Source organism: Hakea prostrata, chromosome 1 (assembly GCF_041222555.1).
Source record: "Hakea prostrata isolate BN-2017 chromosome 1, UWA_Hpros_2, whole genome shotgun sequence".
Taxonomy (NCBI): domain Eukaryota; kingdom Viridiplantae; phylum Streptophyta; class Magnoliopsida; order Proteales; family Proteaceae; genus Hakea; species Hakea prostrata.
The window spans coordinates 7,703,475-7,724,030 of NC_142600.1; the positions used below are offsets into that span (position 1 = coordinate 7,703,475).

Consider the following 20,556-nt stretch of genomic DNA (forward strand, 5'->3'; position numbering starts at 1 on the left):
GGCATTGCAGCTGTCTTGCCAACAACAATGGAACTGAATAAAAAGATTTGGAGGGATTGGAGGAATATGACAACGGTTAAAGAACATGGTGATGGGTTATCACAGACAACAGCGGGGAGATGCGGGTTATCACAGACAACAGCGGGGAGATGCAGCTAGACACAAAGGTATGCAGAAATTCTGTTGCTTCTGAATGCATCTCACTTATTTCCGTTGCATGTTTCTGGAGTGCTTTATTTGGTCGTCCTGATTGTCCAATTTACTACTGTGCATCATGCATTTGTTTTGCAGGCTTCATCTTCCACCCTTTACATGCCTGACTTTACATGTCTGAACCTGAAGATGCTGTTGCGCATGGAGTCGCAAATCTTGCTGTTAATGCTTTTCCAACACGAGCATCATGAATACAATTTTGGTTGCTAACTTGTTTTCTTTACCCGTTTGCTTATTTTTAACATTTTGCTAGGCTAACTAACGTACATTGCAAGTAGAAACCCAGCTGCTCAGTGAAGCAACGGATGAGGAAAAGTTGAAGTGTGCTTCCTATGGTGACTTGGTAGCCACCGTGCTTGTCATCCTATCTGTAGTACTTGAAGATATATGGGTGGAATGTCGAAGATGAGAAAAGTTAATGGAAAGGAAAGTTTCCCAACCTTCTGTGTATAAAAATAATCTCTGGATGATTTGAACATTGGGTGGTTTTAGAAGTTTCAGCAATAAACCTAATTACTATCCAATGGAATGACATTGATTTGGGTGATTTGAATGTTGAGAGGATGATTAGCATTGAAGATAATCTACAAGGAAATGTAGAACCAGATATGACATAGTCAAGGCCCAATTATTTCAGCAAATTCGTATGCTGCACGAACATTTTGATCTGGGATTTCAATCCTCTGGGTTGTGTTCTGCGAATGCATTCTGAACCATTATTCTAAGATGCAAGACATTCTTTGGATTGAAAATGTTAACAAGACCATTTATAATTTAATGTCTGAGACGCTTTACTCTGACCCATTAGAACATTGCCCTTGCCCGGATTTGTCTATCACTCCAACCCACTTGGCTTTGCACTCTTATGAGAAGCTTCCATTGTTTGGATGATGATGATCGTGAGAGAAGCAAAACCCAGAATCCAGTGCAATGTCTACCATCAGATTTTCATAAATAACTTTCAACAAGTATTCCAGAAACAGTAGTAAATAGGGAATTAATGAAAGAACATCTTAACAGGAGAAAATTAAATATCAGTAGCAGTGATTACAATAATGACAGACTAATCATGAAGAGTTTTTAGACGATGAAGAAGACCCCTGAGGCCAAATGCTGATCTTCTCCTTGTGATACTTCACATACAGCGCCGACGCAGCAGCAATGGAGTAGACCTGAATGAAGAGCACCGCCGGCGTATGGTAACTGATGAGACTCTTGCCGGAACCCAATTCCACCAACAGTAAAGCCACCAACCCCAAACCTGCCAATCTCCCATTAAGCCGCTCAGTGTATGGGGAGAAACCGAAATCAACCTTCATGCCCTCCGAAACCGCCTCCTTCAAAGGCACCGGCGGCAAGAATACTCCACCTTTCTTGCTCTTGGACGAGGACGACGACGATTTCTTACTTTTCCTAACCTCGGCTTTCTTGCCAGTCCCGCTTCGATACTTGATTCTCATCCGTGCGATTCTGTTTTCAAAGCTATCTCCATCATCTTCTGCAGAGGAGGAGGGTGTCGTTTCTGTGGTGTCGGAGGAAGCGTTCGTCTCTGGATCGACGGCTCTTGCGGCTGTCGAGGAAGAAGAAGAAGATAATAAGAGATGCTTCGGTTGCCATGGAATTCTCAGTAGTCTTGGGGAGATTACAGAAGAAAAAGATGTAGCAGGTGGAGAAAAAAATGGGTTTGTTGATGATGATATTGATGCAGTTATCATTTTGATTTCTGCTCCTCTTTCTCTTCCTTCTTCCTGAGTTCACTTCGGACTTCAGAGGTTCTCGAGAGCCTCTCAGATCAAAATCTTATCCAAACAAAGTTTAAAGCTTCCCGATACGTATTCCGATACAACGCGCTCGACTCGTTTTTCCGTCTCCACCTACCGTTTAAGACTTTTTCCACTCTTTGTCATAAAGCCTCACAAAATACACTCCGTCATAAATATTTACAAAGTTTAGAAGATAGCTCGTAGATGGTGTATTTAAATGGGAAAATTACATGATTAACCATTTTTAGGTTTTCTTTTACAAAAATAACCACTCAATATTTTATTTAACAACTAAAACTAAGTTTGGATTTACAAAACTAGTAAAAATATTAATTTTTCATTCCTTTAACATTTTTAACCCCTAAAATTAACTACATTAAAAAGGAAAAATCACTATTTTGTTCAAAAGGAAAAAATCACTAATTTTTTATTTCATTTGGACATTTATCCTTGGTATGATTAATTTTAGGGGTAAAAATGTTCAAATAGATGAAAAATCACTATTTTGGTTAATTTTGTAAATCCAAACTCAGTTTTAGCTAGTTTTGTTAAGTGAAACTTTGAGTGGTTACTTTTGTAAATGATAACTTAAACTAGCTAATCAAGTAATTTTCCCTTTATTTTTAGGCCATCTCGACAATGTCTATAGATAGGTCCTATCTTGTCTTGATCGTGCAATCACAACCATTCATGTTAGTTGTACAAATTGAATGGTCAGATAAAACATACCAATATGACAACAACATGAACTTTCTTAACTAAGCCTGTGTCCCGTGGTGTCAAAACTCGGGTGTTAATTTTTGCTTCCGTTCTCTAATCTATTGGTTATTCAATTTGGTTTAAAGTTTGTCTGGTTAATTTCGTGTCGCTATTGACAAATGTCAAATCTTAAGGGCATGTTTGGTTACATGAATTCAGGGATTTCAAATCTATAGATTTATAGTTTAAAAAATTAACTTTTTGGTTAGCCTCAAATCCATCAAAGTTCATAGAGTTCCGTTGTGTTATTCTGCATGAAACCACAAATATCATCAATTTTATATTTATAGCGGAACCCATGGATTTCACCCAATATCCAAGAATAGCTTAGAATTTCTAAATTTCATGAATTCAATGTTGTTTTACAACTACATAGGTATAAATCTTCAATTCATGAATCTAGCGACTTGAAATCTTTGGATTCAGATAACCAACCAGGGCCTAAACAAATTATGATCGATCAAAGTCAGATTTCCCAATAAATCAAAACAAAGTTTCGCTAAATCAGATATCTAATGGGCTCTGCTATTTAAACAAAATCAAAACAATAAGTAAACAGTTGGGTTTCATTTCAGTTTGTGATGTGTGAACCATGAGCATGCAATAAACAAAATCAAAGCAATTAATAAACAGTTGGAATTTATTTCGGTTTGTGATGTGTCAACAAGAGAAATCTCACTTACGTTGACTTTTGTTGTTACTTGTGCGGCATTGAGTGGGTTTGAAAATAACTTCTTATTCTTCTTAAAATTGACAGAAGCACAAGAAAGGAAGTTATGTGTTGGGAAATTAATTATGGCTACACATTAAAGTTGGGCTTTTTTTTCCTTCTTTTTTCGGAAGGGGTGTTTTGGAATGTGCTTTTAACAAACTTAGGTTTTTCTTTTTTTGTTTGTTGGAACTCATCAAACTTAAACGTAGAGCGTCTAGTATTAGGTATTTGATTAGTATGTGTTGATGAAATAAATTGAATTGAACCTTAGTCATTTTCATATTAAGTTGATCTAATCTAGTGTTAGACATAATAGAGTGAATTCTATTAGATGCATGACACCTTATATTATATGTGTATATATAATTATTATTTAATGTTGAGAATAGCTCATTCGCGCTTCACATTGTGTTGCCGACGGACACAGGGTCCTGTAGCTTGTAGAGAGTCCATGTTTTTGTGGGACTGAGAGTTTCTTTACAGTTTGGGCTTGGCCCCATGAATAGCTTTGACTTAGGGTTTTTAAGCGCTTATATATATTCTCTTGTAACAGAAGATTGAATATAATGAAAAAAACCTAATGCTGGACGTAGCCTCATATTGAGGTGAACCAGGGTAAAATCCATATTTCCTTTTCTTTCTTTGTTTTCTATTCGATTGTGTGTATCATGTGTGATTGATTGCTCTAATCCTAACATTTAATTTACATTGAAATTGAGTTAAGTTGTCGGGTTCACACGAAGGGTAGAGTTTTAACGTGTGAAAAGTCACATTTTAATGCAGAGAATGATGTAGAGAGGTTTTAAATCATATCCCATGGTTTTTTCTTGTGGACAAAGACATTTGCAAGAAACCAATAAGTTGGGCTCTTCGTCTTGTACATGTTCAATTGCTTGTTTGGCTTCTATCTCGTAGTTGTGTTTTCTTTAAGAAAAATTATTATCTAGGTTAATGGTTTTATATATATATATATATATATGATAACGAAAGTTTTTTTTTTTTTTTTTTTTTAATTAAAGGCAAGTTACTGCTGATAGCACCTACATATTGTTCGTGAAATATTAGTACAACCATCAAGGCCAGTTGTGTAGCTGCAAAATATGTATAGTTTTCAAAATGCAAAAGGAGCATTGGGTTAGGGAAGTCAACATATTTCACAAATTTTGTTGTTTCAACTAATTCCATTATCCTTGATAGCTCCTCTAGAAACCACTTCTCTGTTATCGGCCTCGGTAATAGCTTAACTGTAGGCCAGAAAGCTTAGTATTCAATATCCCGCTAGATTCCCGCCTTCTAAAATTGACCGACTGTAGATGTCCGTCTTTGCATATCCCAATGCTCCAACCTGTTACTCCTGACTGCTGGCAAGAGACCCCTACACATATCAGAATATTTTTGTTAACATGTAAGGTATGCATATACACAACTTATCTTCTAGATCAACTAGATGAGAGTTGTTGATTATTTAATGACAACGAAAGATTTGAAGCCAAATAATAATACTTTAAAGTGTGGAAGGACTGCTGGAAACACTTCAATCTCGCCAAAAACTTAAAGTTTAGAATTGACTAGAGACATTGGAAGTTGATATGCCCATTTTGATCTTCTCATAATTAATTAGAGTCGCTTTCATCTTCCTCATGCACCATAGTTGGTAGGATTGATCAATAACCATAGGGTCCCATCGATCAATGTATATTTTTGTTCTTAGTACTCCAACTCTTCTTTTCTGTTAATTAGTAGTTCAAGTTAGATTTCCATTTCATGTTTATCAATGAGAAGAAAAATAATTCCAGCTGCAAGTAGACAATCAAGTTTATCATTTTATTCTTCCAAGAATCTGTCTGTGGTTGGGTACAAAACAAGAATTTGGATTTCAACTACTACTGGTTTAAAGCAAATGGGTTTCTTAATTACCTTCATCACTCAAATCCAATGGATTTCAATTTCTTAATTGTTTGAACCAGTTTTTTGGTAAACCATTATCCCTAACAGCATCAACAAAATATACATATTTCCATCTTCACTCTTCAATTGTGGAGGTGATGGTGACTGGTAACCAACTGGATGAGGGGTTTGGTGTCTAGCCAAGAAAACCATCTTTTTATTAAATGCATCTCAAGGCCAACTATGAGTTCTACAATTTTTGATAACCATGGATGTGATGTATATAAAAAAGATCATGCAAACGCATGTGTGATCATAATTTTTCAATAGAAACTTCATTGATGAGTGACTGAGATAGATCAGGAGTTGTTTAGCTTCTATTTGCCTACAAGATATTGTAATTGAAAAGCATTCTAAGGGAGTTGATTATGATTTGAATTATTAAAAAAAATACACAAGATAGTGTTGTGAGAATGAAAGTTTTGTTTGTTTTTGAGTTATCCAAATATTATTTTTACTTTTCATAAGCATGTTTTATCAAACGCCTATAAAAGTATTTTACTTCCTAGTAACACCCAAAATTATTTATGGTGTTTCTTGAAACAGAAACACTTGATCGAATATCAAATGGTTTTTGGCGTGCTTAATTAATTAATTATTTGTTTTTTCATTCTAAAGTTTGATTAAAATTAATACCATATGGGGTTTGAATCATACATAGATTCAGATGCATGGGTTTTAACCTTTATTCTCAATAATTGTTGTGTCAAATGGTTTAGGTGAGGCATCTTTTGTCTGTAAGATATTTTTGAACCAACAAAGTGATCAAATGATATGAAAGATCAAGAACCATCACATCACAACAACTATAGATATATTGAAATTGATATATGGTAACAAAAGATGTAAGATGAGGGGAATTAATACGAGCGTATGGGTTCTATAAGAAACAAATGAGATATGAATTGATTAAGAAAGAAAGGGACACCGTAGAAAAAACAGCTTGCCTCTGCCATGTATTCTTTCTCTTCTCTTCCATATACAGAAGTTTTTAAAGGTTTTCTTTTTTTTTTTGATAAGCAGAAGTGTGTATGTTACTTACCATTGATTTTGAAACATAAAATTCTTTTTTTTTTTTTTTTTGGAACTGAGGTTCATCCAGCCAGCTTGGCACCACGATTTACTTCGTTAGGGGGGAGTTTTATATTAATGTCGTCGAGTGGGTGCTAACCCAAGACCTCCCCTAAGGAGTTGGGTCTTTAACCGCTTTAACATACAGAATTTTTTGTCAAAAAGAGTAGGGTCAAATAATTGGATTGTATAAGGTTTTTTTTTGGGTAAAACCATTTATTAGTTAAAACAAGCCATATATTATGCATTTACATTATGTTTATGTATAATTATAGAGCCAAAGGTCTAGAACCTATGAATGTTGGTTATGAAAAATGAAAAATGAATATTTCTTTTGGGAGGAAAAATAATTTTATTGATTCAAAATAAAACCACATGGAATCTTACACGTTAGGGAGTCAAAGTGTAAGATCCAAGATAAAAAGAGGGGGGAGAGAAATGTTGATACACAAACCAATCTAGAGATAATGTTACTGATTTGGCTAGCTCATCTACGGCAAAATTCGCTCCATGGGGCACATGTGAGAAGGAGCATTCGATGAGAGATGTCGCTAACCTAAGAATATCATTGATTAATTGGAAAATTTTCCAGCTGCAACGGGATGTTGGATTGATAATAGAGAGCACTAGCGCTTGGTTGTTACTTTTCACATGGACGTGAGAGATTTGGAAATTAAGAGCAAGAGAGAGTCCATGCGGAAGGCTTGTGCTTCGGTGATTAGAGAATCCTAATAGCATGTTCCTTGGTCAAAGTCAAAGACTACCTGATGATTATGGTTGCATGCTAGACCACCAATCCTTGATCGTTTTGGATTAGAGTAAGAGGATTCGTTCACTTTGTGTTTAATCTGACTTGGCAATAGGGTTTCTCACCTTATAAGAATTGGTGGCTCACCAAAGGGTTTAGCGGGGAGGGAGGGGAGAATTCAGTTTTCACTTGTTGCAAGCGTTGCATGGCTTCTTCGTGCATTGGTGGTTGGGATGAGTAGGTGACAAGATTATAGTATCCCTAGAGAGCCCAGAGTGCAATGAGGGTGTGGAGGATTTGTTATCTGTGAGGGTATGATGGGATAGACTGGATGAAAGGTTGTGAGGGGTCCCACAAGTAGAGGTGAAGGGTAAAAGGGCAATGTGGTAAAGAGGTGGTGAGCCGATGAATTGGGGTGACCACGGGTAAAGCAAGAAAAAAGAATATTAGACATATAAATATTGAACAAGAATTTTCCTATTAAAGCAAGAAACACTGCATAACTATGTTCGTCGGCATTGGAGGCTAAGGCACTAGCGATGAGGGCGGGACTATTGGAGGCACTTGGCGAAGGGATAGAACACACTTGGGTACGTTGAATTTGATTGTAAGCAGTTAGTTGATATGCTTGTAACACAGGATCACCCTGCCCCTCCTTTCCTCTTACCCATTTTACATGATATCCAATTCTTGGCACTGCAGTTTTTGGACTGTAGAATCCATCATATTTCTAGGCGATCCAATGATATTGCAGATCTCCTATCTAGGAAGACATTCAATATTGTTAGCCCAATTGAATGACCTATCTCCATTAAGTGGCTTGTACATGTTTGTTCAGCCACTCCTTTGGCTCTTTCTCAATGAAATGTTGGTTACCCGAAAAGAAAAAATCAAACGTGTCTTTAATTGTTTTCATGTGCTTAATTATTTTTCATTCTCAAGTTTAATCAACCAAATTAATACCATATAGGATTTGCATCCAACGAATTCAAGTGCATGGGTTTAACCTTTATTCTCAATAATTAATTCTTGAAATGGTTTAGGTGAGCCATAAAGTTGGGCATGTTATATATTTTATGTTTTTTGGTAGAAGGTTAGCCATGTTAATTTAATGTATAGGATATTGTTGAACCGATCAAATTATATAAAAGATCCGGGAACCATCACATCACAAATGATATTATTGAAATTGATTGTGAAGAAAGATGTAAGATGAGAGGAATTAATACGAGTATTATTACAGAGAGAGAGAGAGAGAGAGAGAGAGAGAGAGAAATAAGGTGCTGAAAAGAGAAGGGTCAAGGGTAGCAATAACTGCCTCTTGGCATGTATTCTTTCTCTCCTATTATATGCATAAGTGTTTGAAATTTTCTACCATCCATCTAAAGATTCAAAATTCACTCAAATGGTTCCTGTTGGAGGCATGAGATCAAGCAATGATCACCTGTAAAAAAAAAAAAAAATTTATGAGCATTTTTATCAAAAGAAAATTTTATGTCAAATAATTAGATTGCCTTTTTTCTAATATTACTTGAATGTCTAATGATGGTTAGCTTAACAATTTCAATAATGTCATACGTGTCACCGGAATGTTTAACATATATCACCTTAATCAACAATGGATCAACATGCGCGAGACTAATAGGCGTGCTAACATTTTAGCGGTGATGGTTCAGTTGGTTTAAGAGTTTTATCTGGATGTTGAGTATCTTTCGGTTGATTCTTCCGATTGATATACAGAGATTTGTCTAGGAATAGAGGTAGATGAGAAAATTTTACCATATATAATTTGTTTTATAATTTTTATTTTTTATAATTTGTATAATATTCTCGCCATGTTTCTCAAAAAAAAAAAAAGAAGATCAAATGCAATTGATTGGTCTATTCAATTATTCTTAACAACTTCTAGCATCTAGAATTGGACTTTACCTTAATCTATCTTAAGTTTATTTTTTATAACTTGTCAACTTGTAGCTAACTCTTTGACAAACTTCTTGGCTTCAAGGGCCTCGAAATTGAATCTATCTGAAGTTTGATGGAGATCTCCCCTGCTCTTCACTATAAATCCTTCTCTCTCCTAGACGATAGTTTTTTCTTCTGAGTCTTTTTGAATAAAATTTACACAAATAATTATAGTTTGTTTATTCATAGAGTCCAGATCCTCTACACCTAAGCAAGTCGTCCTCCATCCCCCCACACTCTAGGTTGGTAAGATGGAAGGATGGAAGGATGGCTTGCTTGAGCAAAGAGGATTTGGATTATTATGCGTAGTTATCATCACAAATGGACCTACATTGGGGGTGAGGCCCCAAAATTGTTTAAAACTTAATTTTTTTTTCTCTTCGAATTTTTTGAAATTTTGTTTATAATTTTCTTTTCATGTGTAAAATATTAGTACTTGGCCCCCTACATTTTTTGAAATATGAAAAATTCGTTGTCTTCCATGCAAAATATCACTACCTGACCTCTGGCTCCTCTCCTAATTATTGTGCCAACAAAGACCTAGAACCCACGAGTGTTGCTTGTGAAAAATAGAAAAGACAAAATGGAGATATAAATAGTGAACAAGGATTTGTCCTTTGAAAATAAAAAATTACACCAAGATTTTACAATAATAACATATGAACACAAAACAGCTTGAACGAATATTTAAAATTACCCGAATTATTAAAAATTAAGGAGGACGGAAGGGTGTGAAATAGTGAAAAAAGTCCATATCTAACCTGAACCAACCTTTGCCAACCCAGTCCACCCGTGAGTTGACAAACAAACCCTAACCCAAATATTCTTCATGAATTTTAAAAAGAAGGAAAAAAAAGAAAAAAAAACCGATTTTCCCGCCAAAGATCTCTGCATGGATGGAAATCATCTTCTTTTGTTCTTGCTTCCCAACAAGAGTGAGAAGTAAAAGAGAATTCTGAAGAAGAAACCCCAAGCAACGGTTATCCACAAGCAATTCCACTTACTTAGATCCGTTATGCTCTGCTTCACCAGTATATCTGATCCCGTCGTCACACAGGTGGTGCTGGTGATGTTAATCCCCAGAGAGCTGCTCAAGCTCTGCAACAGCATCACCTTCGTCGCCGTCGGAGCCACCTCCAGCGGCGTGTTGTCGAACATCTGAACTCCTCTCACGAAACACTTGGTTGGGTCCTGGAACTCGTTCTGCAACACTGCCTCATATGGGTATTTCACCAATGACAAGTAATGGAACCAGATCCAGTAGTCAGGAATGCGATCTCTGGTGATGAAGAACCCACTGAACAGAAGAAAATAAGCTAAAATCGCCACCACCACCGTGTAACCCAGCATCACATTCGAAACCACTCCTGATAAGAATGTCACAAACGAGCTCCCTGCCCAGAACGACGCTAATATAATCCCGAAGTAGAAGAAAAACCCTTTTACGCCTCCGGCTAAACCCACCGCCCAGAAAGTCGTCACTGCAAACGCCGCCGACAGGAAGATCAGCGACGGTATAACCACGATGGAGTTGGATAGGACATAAGAGGAACGCCGATAAGCGTTGTAAGCTGTTTCCCTCATGAAGATGTATCGTTCTTGTAAGAAAACAGGGAGAGCATCAGCGCAGGTGTAGAACGTCGTCGACATCGCGAAGGCGAAAAACCCTAATCGTTCTTGAACTCCTTTGGGCGAATTGTCCAGATTCCAGAAAATAGTAGCTAAGATGAAACCAGTCACCATCACCGTTCCTAAACGCATCCCTAAAAGCTCCGGCATTCTTTTGGTGTTCTTCATGGATCGCTTTGACAGAACCCCAATTTCAACCCAGAGTGGGTTCACGAAGGATGAAACCTTTCTGGAAGTGGCGTCGCTGGTGGTGCCGGAGACCAGTTTTCCCCTTGAAATGCTTGCACTAATGGCGTCTTTCAGGGATAAATCCGGTCGTTCTGGATCGAGATTCGACGGAGTCTTCGAACTCTGCCATGATTTCTGGAATTCGACTAGACCCTTGGTACCAGCGGGAGAAACCTCGAGTTCGCGAATCAGATCAAGAGCGAACTCGGTCCGATTCTCTTTCTCGGGAATCGGATGGCCGAACTCAGCGAAGAATTGGGGAAGAAGTGAAGGCGGGCCCCTGTAGACAGTCTGACCGCGCGATAAGAAGATCATACGGTCGAGAATGCCGATGATTCTGTAACTCGGCTGATGTATTGACATGATAACAATACTTCCGCTCTGAGCGATTCGCTGAAGAACCTTCACAACCATGTAAGCACTCGTTGAGTCCAAACCCGAAGTGGGTTCGTCGAGGAACAAGATGATGGGATCGTGAATAATGTCGGTTCCGATCGAAACACGGCGGCGCTCTCCGCCTGAGACACCTCTGTGTCCTTCATCGCCGATCACCGTCCTCGCCGCGTTTCTCAGACCAAGCTGGTCGATGAGAGCTTGAACCCTAGCTTTCTTCTTCGATTTTGACAGAGAACGAGGCAGCCTGAACTCGGCGGAGAACATAAGCGTCTCTTCCACCGTCAGCATCGGGAAGAGCAAGTCGTCTTGCATCACATATGCAGAAATCACCTTCAGAAGCCGAGATTCTAAAGGTTCGCCGTTCAACTTGACGGAGCCTTTCAAGCTTCCCTTAGCCATCCGATTCGCCAGAGCATCGATCAGCGTCGATTTTCCTGACCCACTGGCTCCAAGAACCGCTAGAACCTCGCCGTCCCTGGCTTGGCCGGAGATGTCGTTCAAGATAATCTTGGTGTTGGCGGAGTAATTGCTGGTGTCAGTGTCCAGAACTGGATCGCCTGCAGCTCCGAGTTTACTCCTGGTACGACCAAAACAGGATGGGAAACTCATTTTCCGGGGAGTCTTGACGCTGTAAGTGAGATTCTCAAAGGAAAGAACGAAAGGAAGAGGAAGGGCTCTGGGTTGAAGGCCAACAACACCAGCATCGTTCATCTCAAGAACCTGATGAATCGGAGTTTCGTTACCATTTTGAACGTCTCCGACTCGCTTCAAGAGCTCACCCAGCGTGGGAGATGAAACGCCGCTGCCAGAGTTTGGTTCCCAAGATAAACTTTCCACCTCCATGGGTAGTTGTAAATCGTCCTGAAACGTAATGGGTTATCAAGAAAGAAGCTTGAAGGACTAAAATTGTTAATGAAAATGGAGCTTCTGGTTTTATACTTTTATTGGGTAATAAGAAGGAAGGAGAGGAAATAAGTGTGTGAGAAAAAAAGAGGAGACGAAAGATAACGGTTTACAGTTGACGGTGGGTGGGGTTTGGGGTTTGAAGAAGTGTTTAGGAAGTGGTGAAGAGTGTTTATGTGAAGCTAGCAAAGCACAAGAAGTGAAACTCCGTTAACTCCACATTTGCAGCGCTGCTGATGAGTAGGTGGGAAGTTGTACACACTTTCTTCAATTAATCTCGCTTCTCTCTCTCTTTCTCTTTCTCTTCAACAGGCTTGGAGCCTTGAAGTCTAATAAAGCTGATCTCCTTACGAATCTCTTCTCTGCCTTATTTCTATTTATAACCTTTAGATTACATACATATATATATATATATATATATATATATATATACGCGTGTCCCGAACACTGTGTCAAGCTCAGAACACTTATTAATATATCGGCACCGATATTTCATGTATCAAGATCGAGATTGGGTGAAGCTTTAGAAACCCTAGCTAGTTTCCCCTCTAGAATATTGTTTGATGGACGTTTTCTTCACGAAAACATTCTAATTCAACACGTGGCAGAATGTAAGTGAAGAAGCCATGCCACGTGGTTTCTTGAGTAAATTGGTTTCTTGTTATTTAAATCTAGGGTTTAATGGAATTAGGTGTGGATGTTGTTTATCTACTGTGGACCAAGGTGGTGGTTTACTCCTGCATGTCCAATTTCACATGCACACCAGACCATAAAAAGACATTTGAAAAAAATACATAAAAGTCCAAATGAGTTTTTCTCTTTTCGGTTCCAAACATTGATGAGAGGAGGCAAGGCAACTAGGCAACTAGGCAAGGCAAGAATTCCACCGTCAGAAATCGAAAGGTCATCAATGAGGTGGGCATGAGTCAAATCCGAATCCAACGGTGGTCGTGTAGTTGACTATTATAATGTAGATTAGATAGAAATACGTAGTTGGTTGTTATGAATATAGTTGGGCAAACAGGAACCGAATTCAGAGCTAACAAACAAGAGATTACAAGAGCAAAGTGTGTATATGGTCAAACTAGGAGGGCTTAGCTAGCTATAAGCTATGTTTATATTATGGGGCAAAAGAAAAAAGCTTGCCATGGCCCATGACGTACAATGCAATTGGGCATTTTTTTTGTTTTGTTTTTTATTTTGATTACGTGCTTCGGTGCTTGTTATATATATTATTTTTAATTTTCTCATGTGCCCATTATGTGAATGATAAAATTCCTCAGTGACACCGTTGATGTGGCGTGTGGTATTCTGCCATATTATGTCATGGAAAAACGATCCGTTTTACCCAATAAGGGGGGATGTCACATGCATTTTGACTATATAAGATTGTGATCTATAAGGGGGTTTTTAATGTGAGAGAGAGAGTGAGGTCTCTGAGCTTTAAATGGAAGAAATCAGACTCTAGATATGCACGGTGACTTCACAGCAATCTTTGTCTGTAATGTGTATGGGAAACAGGTTCTCTTAGGCCTTAGCTAACCATAGAGAGTGCTTATCAACACCTTTGTGTCTTCTTTCTCTCTCTCTCTCTCTCTTACTCTCACTCACACATGAAATCAAGAGATTCGTTGTAGAATCAAATTGTAAAAAAAGAGTTGATCAACTAGATTTGTCTAGAGTTAACTTACTGTCAAGAATATTTAGACTTAAATAGTCTATTGATTTCGTGTGATTTTTTCTATATTCCAAGAGATGCTAAACCTGTTATATATTCTTGGGCAAAAGTGGCCTTGTTGATGGATTTCTCAATCTGTGGTTCAGTCAGTCATGTACTCTTGACGCCATTACTTGTGAAAGTTCTTTAATTCAATAAATTCCTTCTTCTTTTTTAATCAAAAAAATGAAATGATATCTCTATCCCCTATATGTGTTGGCTAAAAAAAACCCCCTGTATGTGAGCGTAGAACGAAAGTTTGCCGTGGTTTGCCGGTTCGCTGCTGAGCGAACTAGTGAAATCTCGCCGAGATTTGGCCAAAATTTCGGCAGATTTCAACCCTCAATTTCGGGGGTATTTTTGTTATTTTGGGCTCAAATTTGGTGTCCACCCAAATTTGATGCCAAAATTTGAATTATTTCCTATAAACTCTTCCATATAAATTCTCCTTTTTAACTACATCTAACATATTACCTTCTGACGCTTCAATCTTTCTGACATAATTGAAAATTACGTGTTAACCTTGAAGATTCCATTAGGGCCTGTTTGGTTAATTGAGTCTGGAAATTTCAAATATCTAGAGATTTCAATTCTATAGATTTCAAATCTATAGAGTCCTAATTTATAAAATTAAATGTTTGGTTGTGGAATTAAATCTGTGGATTCATCCTAAAAAACTATTTGATTGACGTGATTTTTGTGAATGTGCAAATGTATAGCTTTTTTGAAATCGTTGGATTTCACCCCTTACCCATAAATCTATAGATTCACGTTTTTAGTGTAAAAAGGTGAATCTCTAGATTTCATGAATCTATAGATTTTTACAACCAAACAGGTATAATTCTCAGATTCATGAATCCATAGATTTGAAATCTCTGGATTCATGTAACCAAACAGGCCCTTACAGAATCCCTTACATTTGGCACATTGTTTTTTAAATCTTGAATCATTGGAATAGAATTGGTAAAATTTTCTATTGACCCTGAAGATTCCGCTACAGAATTGCAAGAGAAATTGCTTAAAAATTGCTAGAAATCAGCAAAATATAGATATTTTGACAATATATCCCCTAAATTTCAGCGATATTTTGTAATTTTGAATTTCGCTCTTCATTGATCTGCATTAATGGCCCCCTATTTTTTGAAAATTTCGATTAATTTTGATTAGGGGCCTATTTGGTTTCATGAATCTAGAGATTTCAAATATCTGGATTCATAAATGCTAGATTTATACCTGTTTGGTTGTGAAAATCTCTAGATTTATGAAATCTAGAAATTCATCTTTTTACACTAAAAATGTGAATCTGTAGATTTATGGGTATGGAGTGAAATCCTTACAATAAAAACACTAAACCTTTGCGCATTCACAAAGTCAATGATGATTTCATATATTCGGTTAACCAAACCGTTAATTTTATAAATTATGACTTTGTAGATTTGAAATTCCTAGATATTTGAAACCTCCAGACTCATGTAACCAAACAGGCCCTTAATGTTTCTAGTTTTTTCTCTTCCCACATGTAAATAATGGTTATAAATGTCATTACTAACTAAAAAGTAACTCCTCAGTCCTTATTTATTCTCCCGTCTCTTCTCTCTCATCTTTTTTTCCTATTTATTATCTTCTCTTTTTATAAACATGGGTTAAAGAAAATTTTGAAAAAAAATCTAATTAAATATTCAAAATATCATACCTAATTAGAAATTAACTCTTCAATCCCTATTTTCTCTCATTTCTCCTATTTCTTTCCTATTTATTATCTTCTCTCTCTACAATCGTGGTTTAAGGAAAATTTGGAAAAAAATCTTCTCCACAATAGGTACTCTTTATCTTTCTCAATTTATTTATCTTTTTTTTCTTTCTCATTTTTTTGTTATTCTTTTTATTTAATTTTATATTTTTTGTTTCTTTATTTATAATTACGTTTTTGTCATTTGATTTTATATTGGAATAAAAATCCTATATAGTTAGTAAAGTCACTAACTACCATAGATTTGCATCTCCTACTGAAATTTTTTTTTGTTTGCATCTAATTTTTTAGAGTTGAAGTCATGTGTCATTTTTTTATTTTTATATATTGTTGCTTTAATTTATCTATATTTTGTCGAAAAAAAGATCATTATCAATAATTTAACTATATTTTTCAAATATGTGTGGGCCCCATAAAGTATATGTGGGCCTATACATTAATATAATAAAATAATTTAATAAAATAATTCAGAGATGAGACCCAATGGTCTTATAAGGGTCCACGCAATATGTGTGGCAGAAAAACATTAGTGCTTCCCCAGCCGGAAAGGTTATCTGAACTTTCATTTTTAAAAAAAAAAAAAGAAAAGAGGAGGGAGGGTTGATATAATTCCTCCCCGGTCTCATCATACAAAACCATTCCATTGCTAATTGATTGCTCAGAGAAACCTCTCCTTACATATTACATATAATGAGAGTGAGTAAATTTCACATTAAATATTTCCTTGGGTACTTGTTCTCTAGGTATTTGCTTTATGAAGCACTAACAATTCATACCTGTTACAAATATAACTAATAACAGTTTAGGTATATACAAGGAAAGAAATTTTGCCCGGTTCGCCGGGTAGCGAATATAACTAATAACATGTTAGGTATATACATATGTTCAACAACACCAGAGAGATGATTTCATGGTGAGGTATACCCCTATTTCCTGTAACACCATCATCTAGATCTATGAAGCTGCTAAACCCATGAGGGTTTTTTTTGGCATCCCTGTAACATCCTGATGGAAGTTAGGCGATGTTTGATTTTCGTGGTCAGAAAATAAAAGATGTCACGTTCTTTGTTTGTGGAAAACTTCTCCCCTTCTCATCCTATGGATACAAAGCATTAATTAACGGCCATCAAAGAAATACTTTACTTGGAAGGGAACACTCTATTTGAAAGTTTCGAATCAATTCCTTATTGGAGTGGTGGCTAATTAATCCTCATGTGAATGTGTTGACTTCATTTACAGAGACTCTGCATCTTATGGCATTGTCAATCTCATTGAATGGTATTTCTTTTCTCTCCGAGTCCAGATCCTTCCATCCTCATTTATTGAAAGATTGTTAATCCTTGCGTGTATGATGTTGATATATCTCTAATGAGTTACATGAGCGGAGCTCCACATGGGCCGGCCTCTCCCAAACTAGAGCATCATTCATTAGAAGGTCCTCTCTGAGGATGTCTGTAATTTTCTGCGGGGTCATTGAAAAAGACTAGAGTTCTCTTCCATTTAGCCCATTTTAGATAGTTAATGGGCAGCCATGTTATTTTGACGCCATACATGACCGAATCTGATAGGGCCTCGAGAAGCATATAGGCTATGAATTTCAACAATTAATCTTCCCATCGATCCTTGCTCATTAATTCCTGGGTCCAGTGGCCTTGTGGCCTTCAGTGAATCTGATTATATTTGGAGTGGTCATGCTCCCATATTCAACGCTACCTTCACCCCTTATTTGATAATGATAAGGGTTGGAAGGTCATCCTCAATCATTATCCAAAAATTACAATTAAAACCATATTTTAAAAAAAAAATCTAAAACTCAATTAGAAACTAAGTCATGAATCCTTAACTCTCTCCCTCAATTTTTGATCCCTTTGGGAAAGAAAAAAAAATCGTTTTTTAAGTCTTAACTAGCAAAAATATTATTTTAGAAAAACAATTTACTCCTAAATTTAATAACCACAAAAGAAACCCACTATCCATTGATTATTTAAAGTTTTTAAATTTTAACAGTCTACTCTTACAATTTTATCAATATATGTTTAATAATTTACCTGCAATTGTATTACTTATATTTTAGTCCTCATAATAATTTACCCATGTTTTTAATACATCTTGTTCTCACCCAATAAATTGATAAAATAATTCAAAAATGAGACCCAATGCACCACACAATGTGTATGGCAAAAACGTTTTAATGCTTCCCGGACGAAGAGATTATTCTTAACTCTCGTTATTTGCCCCCTCTCAAATGTTGAATCTCAGTTCAGCCCCTAGGAATAAATCAGGCCATATGTCCCATGTGATGTGGCCGGGTGGAGCCAAAAGTGAGATTTATCACATCAATTGAAGGTGGTTCATATGACATGCTCATGTACTTACACAGTTGTTTCTGGTAAGAAAAAACAAGGAAAAGATGCACATTCATGTCAACGAAACACGGATAAGAGCCATCAGATTGATTCAGGTACTGTCAAAAGTATATGAATCATGAACAACTCACGTAACAGCACAAAGACCAAAGAGCACTGCTGAGAATTTAGGCTCAGGGTCAATCTTAACTTCATTCTAGGTGCAAACATTATTGAAGTCATCTGAGAAGCAACAACTCTGTACACCTCAGCCATTCTGGTATACACAAATCTAACATCATTTTGTAGAATTCAGAATCCTAACCACAATAGAATTGTCGAGCTGCACAGTCTCTGACATTCTCTGCACCAATACTCAGTTCAGTGCCCAACTAGTAGAATAAGTTAGGTTTCCTGAAGTAATTCAACCTCTCAAAGTTCGGTTCCAATCCAAGTCACGGGCGAAGGATTAAGTTAAAAACCAACTTAAGATTTAAAAACAGCATTATAAATCCTCATCACAAGGCAAAAGAGAACCAAAATACGATCAGAAACATTAGTCCCTGAGTTAAATCATCATATGAGAAAGAAAAAATTCATTCATTCCAGTGGCTGTATAACTCAGAACAAGAAACCACTAAATTCACTTCCACGTATGGATTTAGAAGCTAACAATATGCATTCATCCACAACGAAGAATACCCCAAAATCCCTATCACAGGGAGGCAGTATCAGCTTTTTTTTTAAGAAACACAAAAACTGGACCAATATGGCATATGAGATATTCCCACAGTCCCACGAGTAAAAAAGGACATAAGAACCACAAGGCTTTCTCCTTGAAACCCAAAACCCGGATGTAACAAAAACATTTACCAGTGAACCACATTTCGAGATCAGCAGCTGTAAAACAGTAATAAGAAAACACCAAAAAAACTGAGTACTGGCCACTTGAAAACAGTAATAAACATGAAAAATAACCCAAGTAATGGCCTGCATAGGGCTGCAGTTGCATGTGGAACAACCACAAGAAGCATGAAGAAATGAAGGAAGAATAGGGACAGCAAAACCTCTCAACTATGGAATTGATAGGTCTCACCAGCTGATAAGGTCTCTCAACTGTACCAGTCGTTCACAGCAAACCACGCATCAAGCCAGTCCCCCATCAACCCCCCACCCTTCCCACCCACCCAACCACCCTTTTTTTGTGTTCCAAGTCTTGGGGTGTAGTAAGAGCCCCTTTCTGTTTTTATTAGTAAACAGCAACTAGGGTCTCCCCCATGCATGTGGAAGGAATCCCTTACAATGTAGAATCCACTAAAATAGAAAGCAGCCTCATGGAAGAACTAATTTCTACATACATCTAAAATAGAAACTGAAAACAAAATAAAATCCAACTTGTAGCTACCTGACAAAAATAGAAACAAGCAACTACATAGTAGCCACCACCTAATAAAGTAGTAAAGAATAGAAGATAAAATCATTCATGTCACACCCCCACCCCCCAAAAAAAAAAAAAGATTGGGTACTTTACATATCAAATAAAAGGGTTAAGCCTGGCTCATCAAGTGAATCAAACCTAATACATGGGCCTTAACTTGGGCTGCTCAATTGGCTAGGCATGCTGGCTCTCTTCTCTTCTTCCTTCCTCAAACTACATATCTCTGATGAATCTAACAGTCAGAGGACCCATTATCCTCATGAAGGAAACCTCCACAGTCAGAAACATTATTGTATGTGAATGCTGGATCATTATGCAACGACATATATGGAGCATTTCTTACCCTAAATTTTTTTTAATATCTCTTTATTTACTTGTTCTATGTATTTGTATTAGAAAAATGCATACCTTAGGCTTTTTCAACTGTAAACCATCCTAGTTACACCAACACACACCACCCCCCCAGCGGGCGCAAAAATCTCCTTTTTTTAATTCAAATTTTGCATATTGTTCACATATAGGACACAACTTTGTCAATTACGTAACAAAAAGGCAGGCTCTTCATATAACGTACCAAAGCAATCTAGGCTCAAATGACTTTCGTCAAACTTTACATTTCTTCTATTGATCATTGCAAGAAGCTAAATGGAATGAACATCCTGAAACGGTTACTCCATCTGCCAAAATAAAATACAGAGAACCTTCTTTCCTTTGCAACAAATAATCATCAAGCCACCTATGTCTCATCCTCCAAGCCTTCGTCAGCTGCACTCGCTCAGATACTTCCAACCTAATATACAAAGGCCATACCTTGTCTCAAAGAACAAGTCCTCTTTTAACTATCCAATTTCCTCAGACCACATACTTTGCCTTTCTTTTTTTCTTCCTAATGTAGTTGATCGCATTAGTTGATCTCACATAGAAACGACTTAAGTCTAGAAGGCCCTTTTCTCTTTCTTTTCTTTTTTTTTTTTG

The 20,556-nt window shown here is 37.0% G+C and overlaps 2 protein-coding genes across 2 annotated transcripts; both read right to left on the bottom strand.

The window, feature by feature from the left end:
* Window positions 1-441: 441 nt before the first annotated feature.
* Window positions 442-2,066, bottom strand: LOC149027119 (FKBP-type peptidyl-prolyl cis-trans isomerase). Its single transcript, XM_089159355.1, has one exon. It carries the CDS (start codon window positions 1,926-1,928, stop codon window positions 1,281-1,283), a length of 648 nt encoding a protein of 215 aa, XP_089015481.1. The 5' UTR covers window positions 1,929-2,066; the 3' UTR covers window positions 442-1,280.
* Window positions 2,067-9,781: 7,715 nt separating this feature from the next.
* On the bottom strand, window positions 9,782-12,699 carry LOC149027120 (ABC transporter G family member 1-like). The gene has a single exon (XM_089159373.1). It carries the CDS (start codon window positions 12,269-12,271, stop codon window positions 10,079-10,081), a length of 2,193 nt encoding a protein of 730 aa, XP_089015499.1. The 5' UTR covers window positions 12,272-12,699; the 3' UTR covers window positions 9,782-10,078.
* Window positions 12,700-20,556: the final 7,857 nt, after the last annotated feature.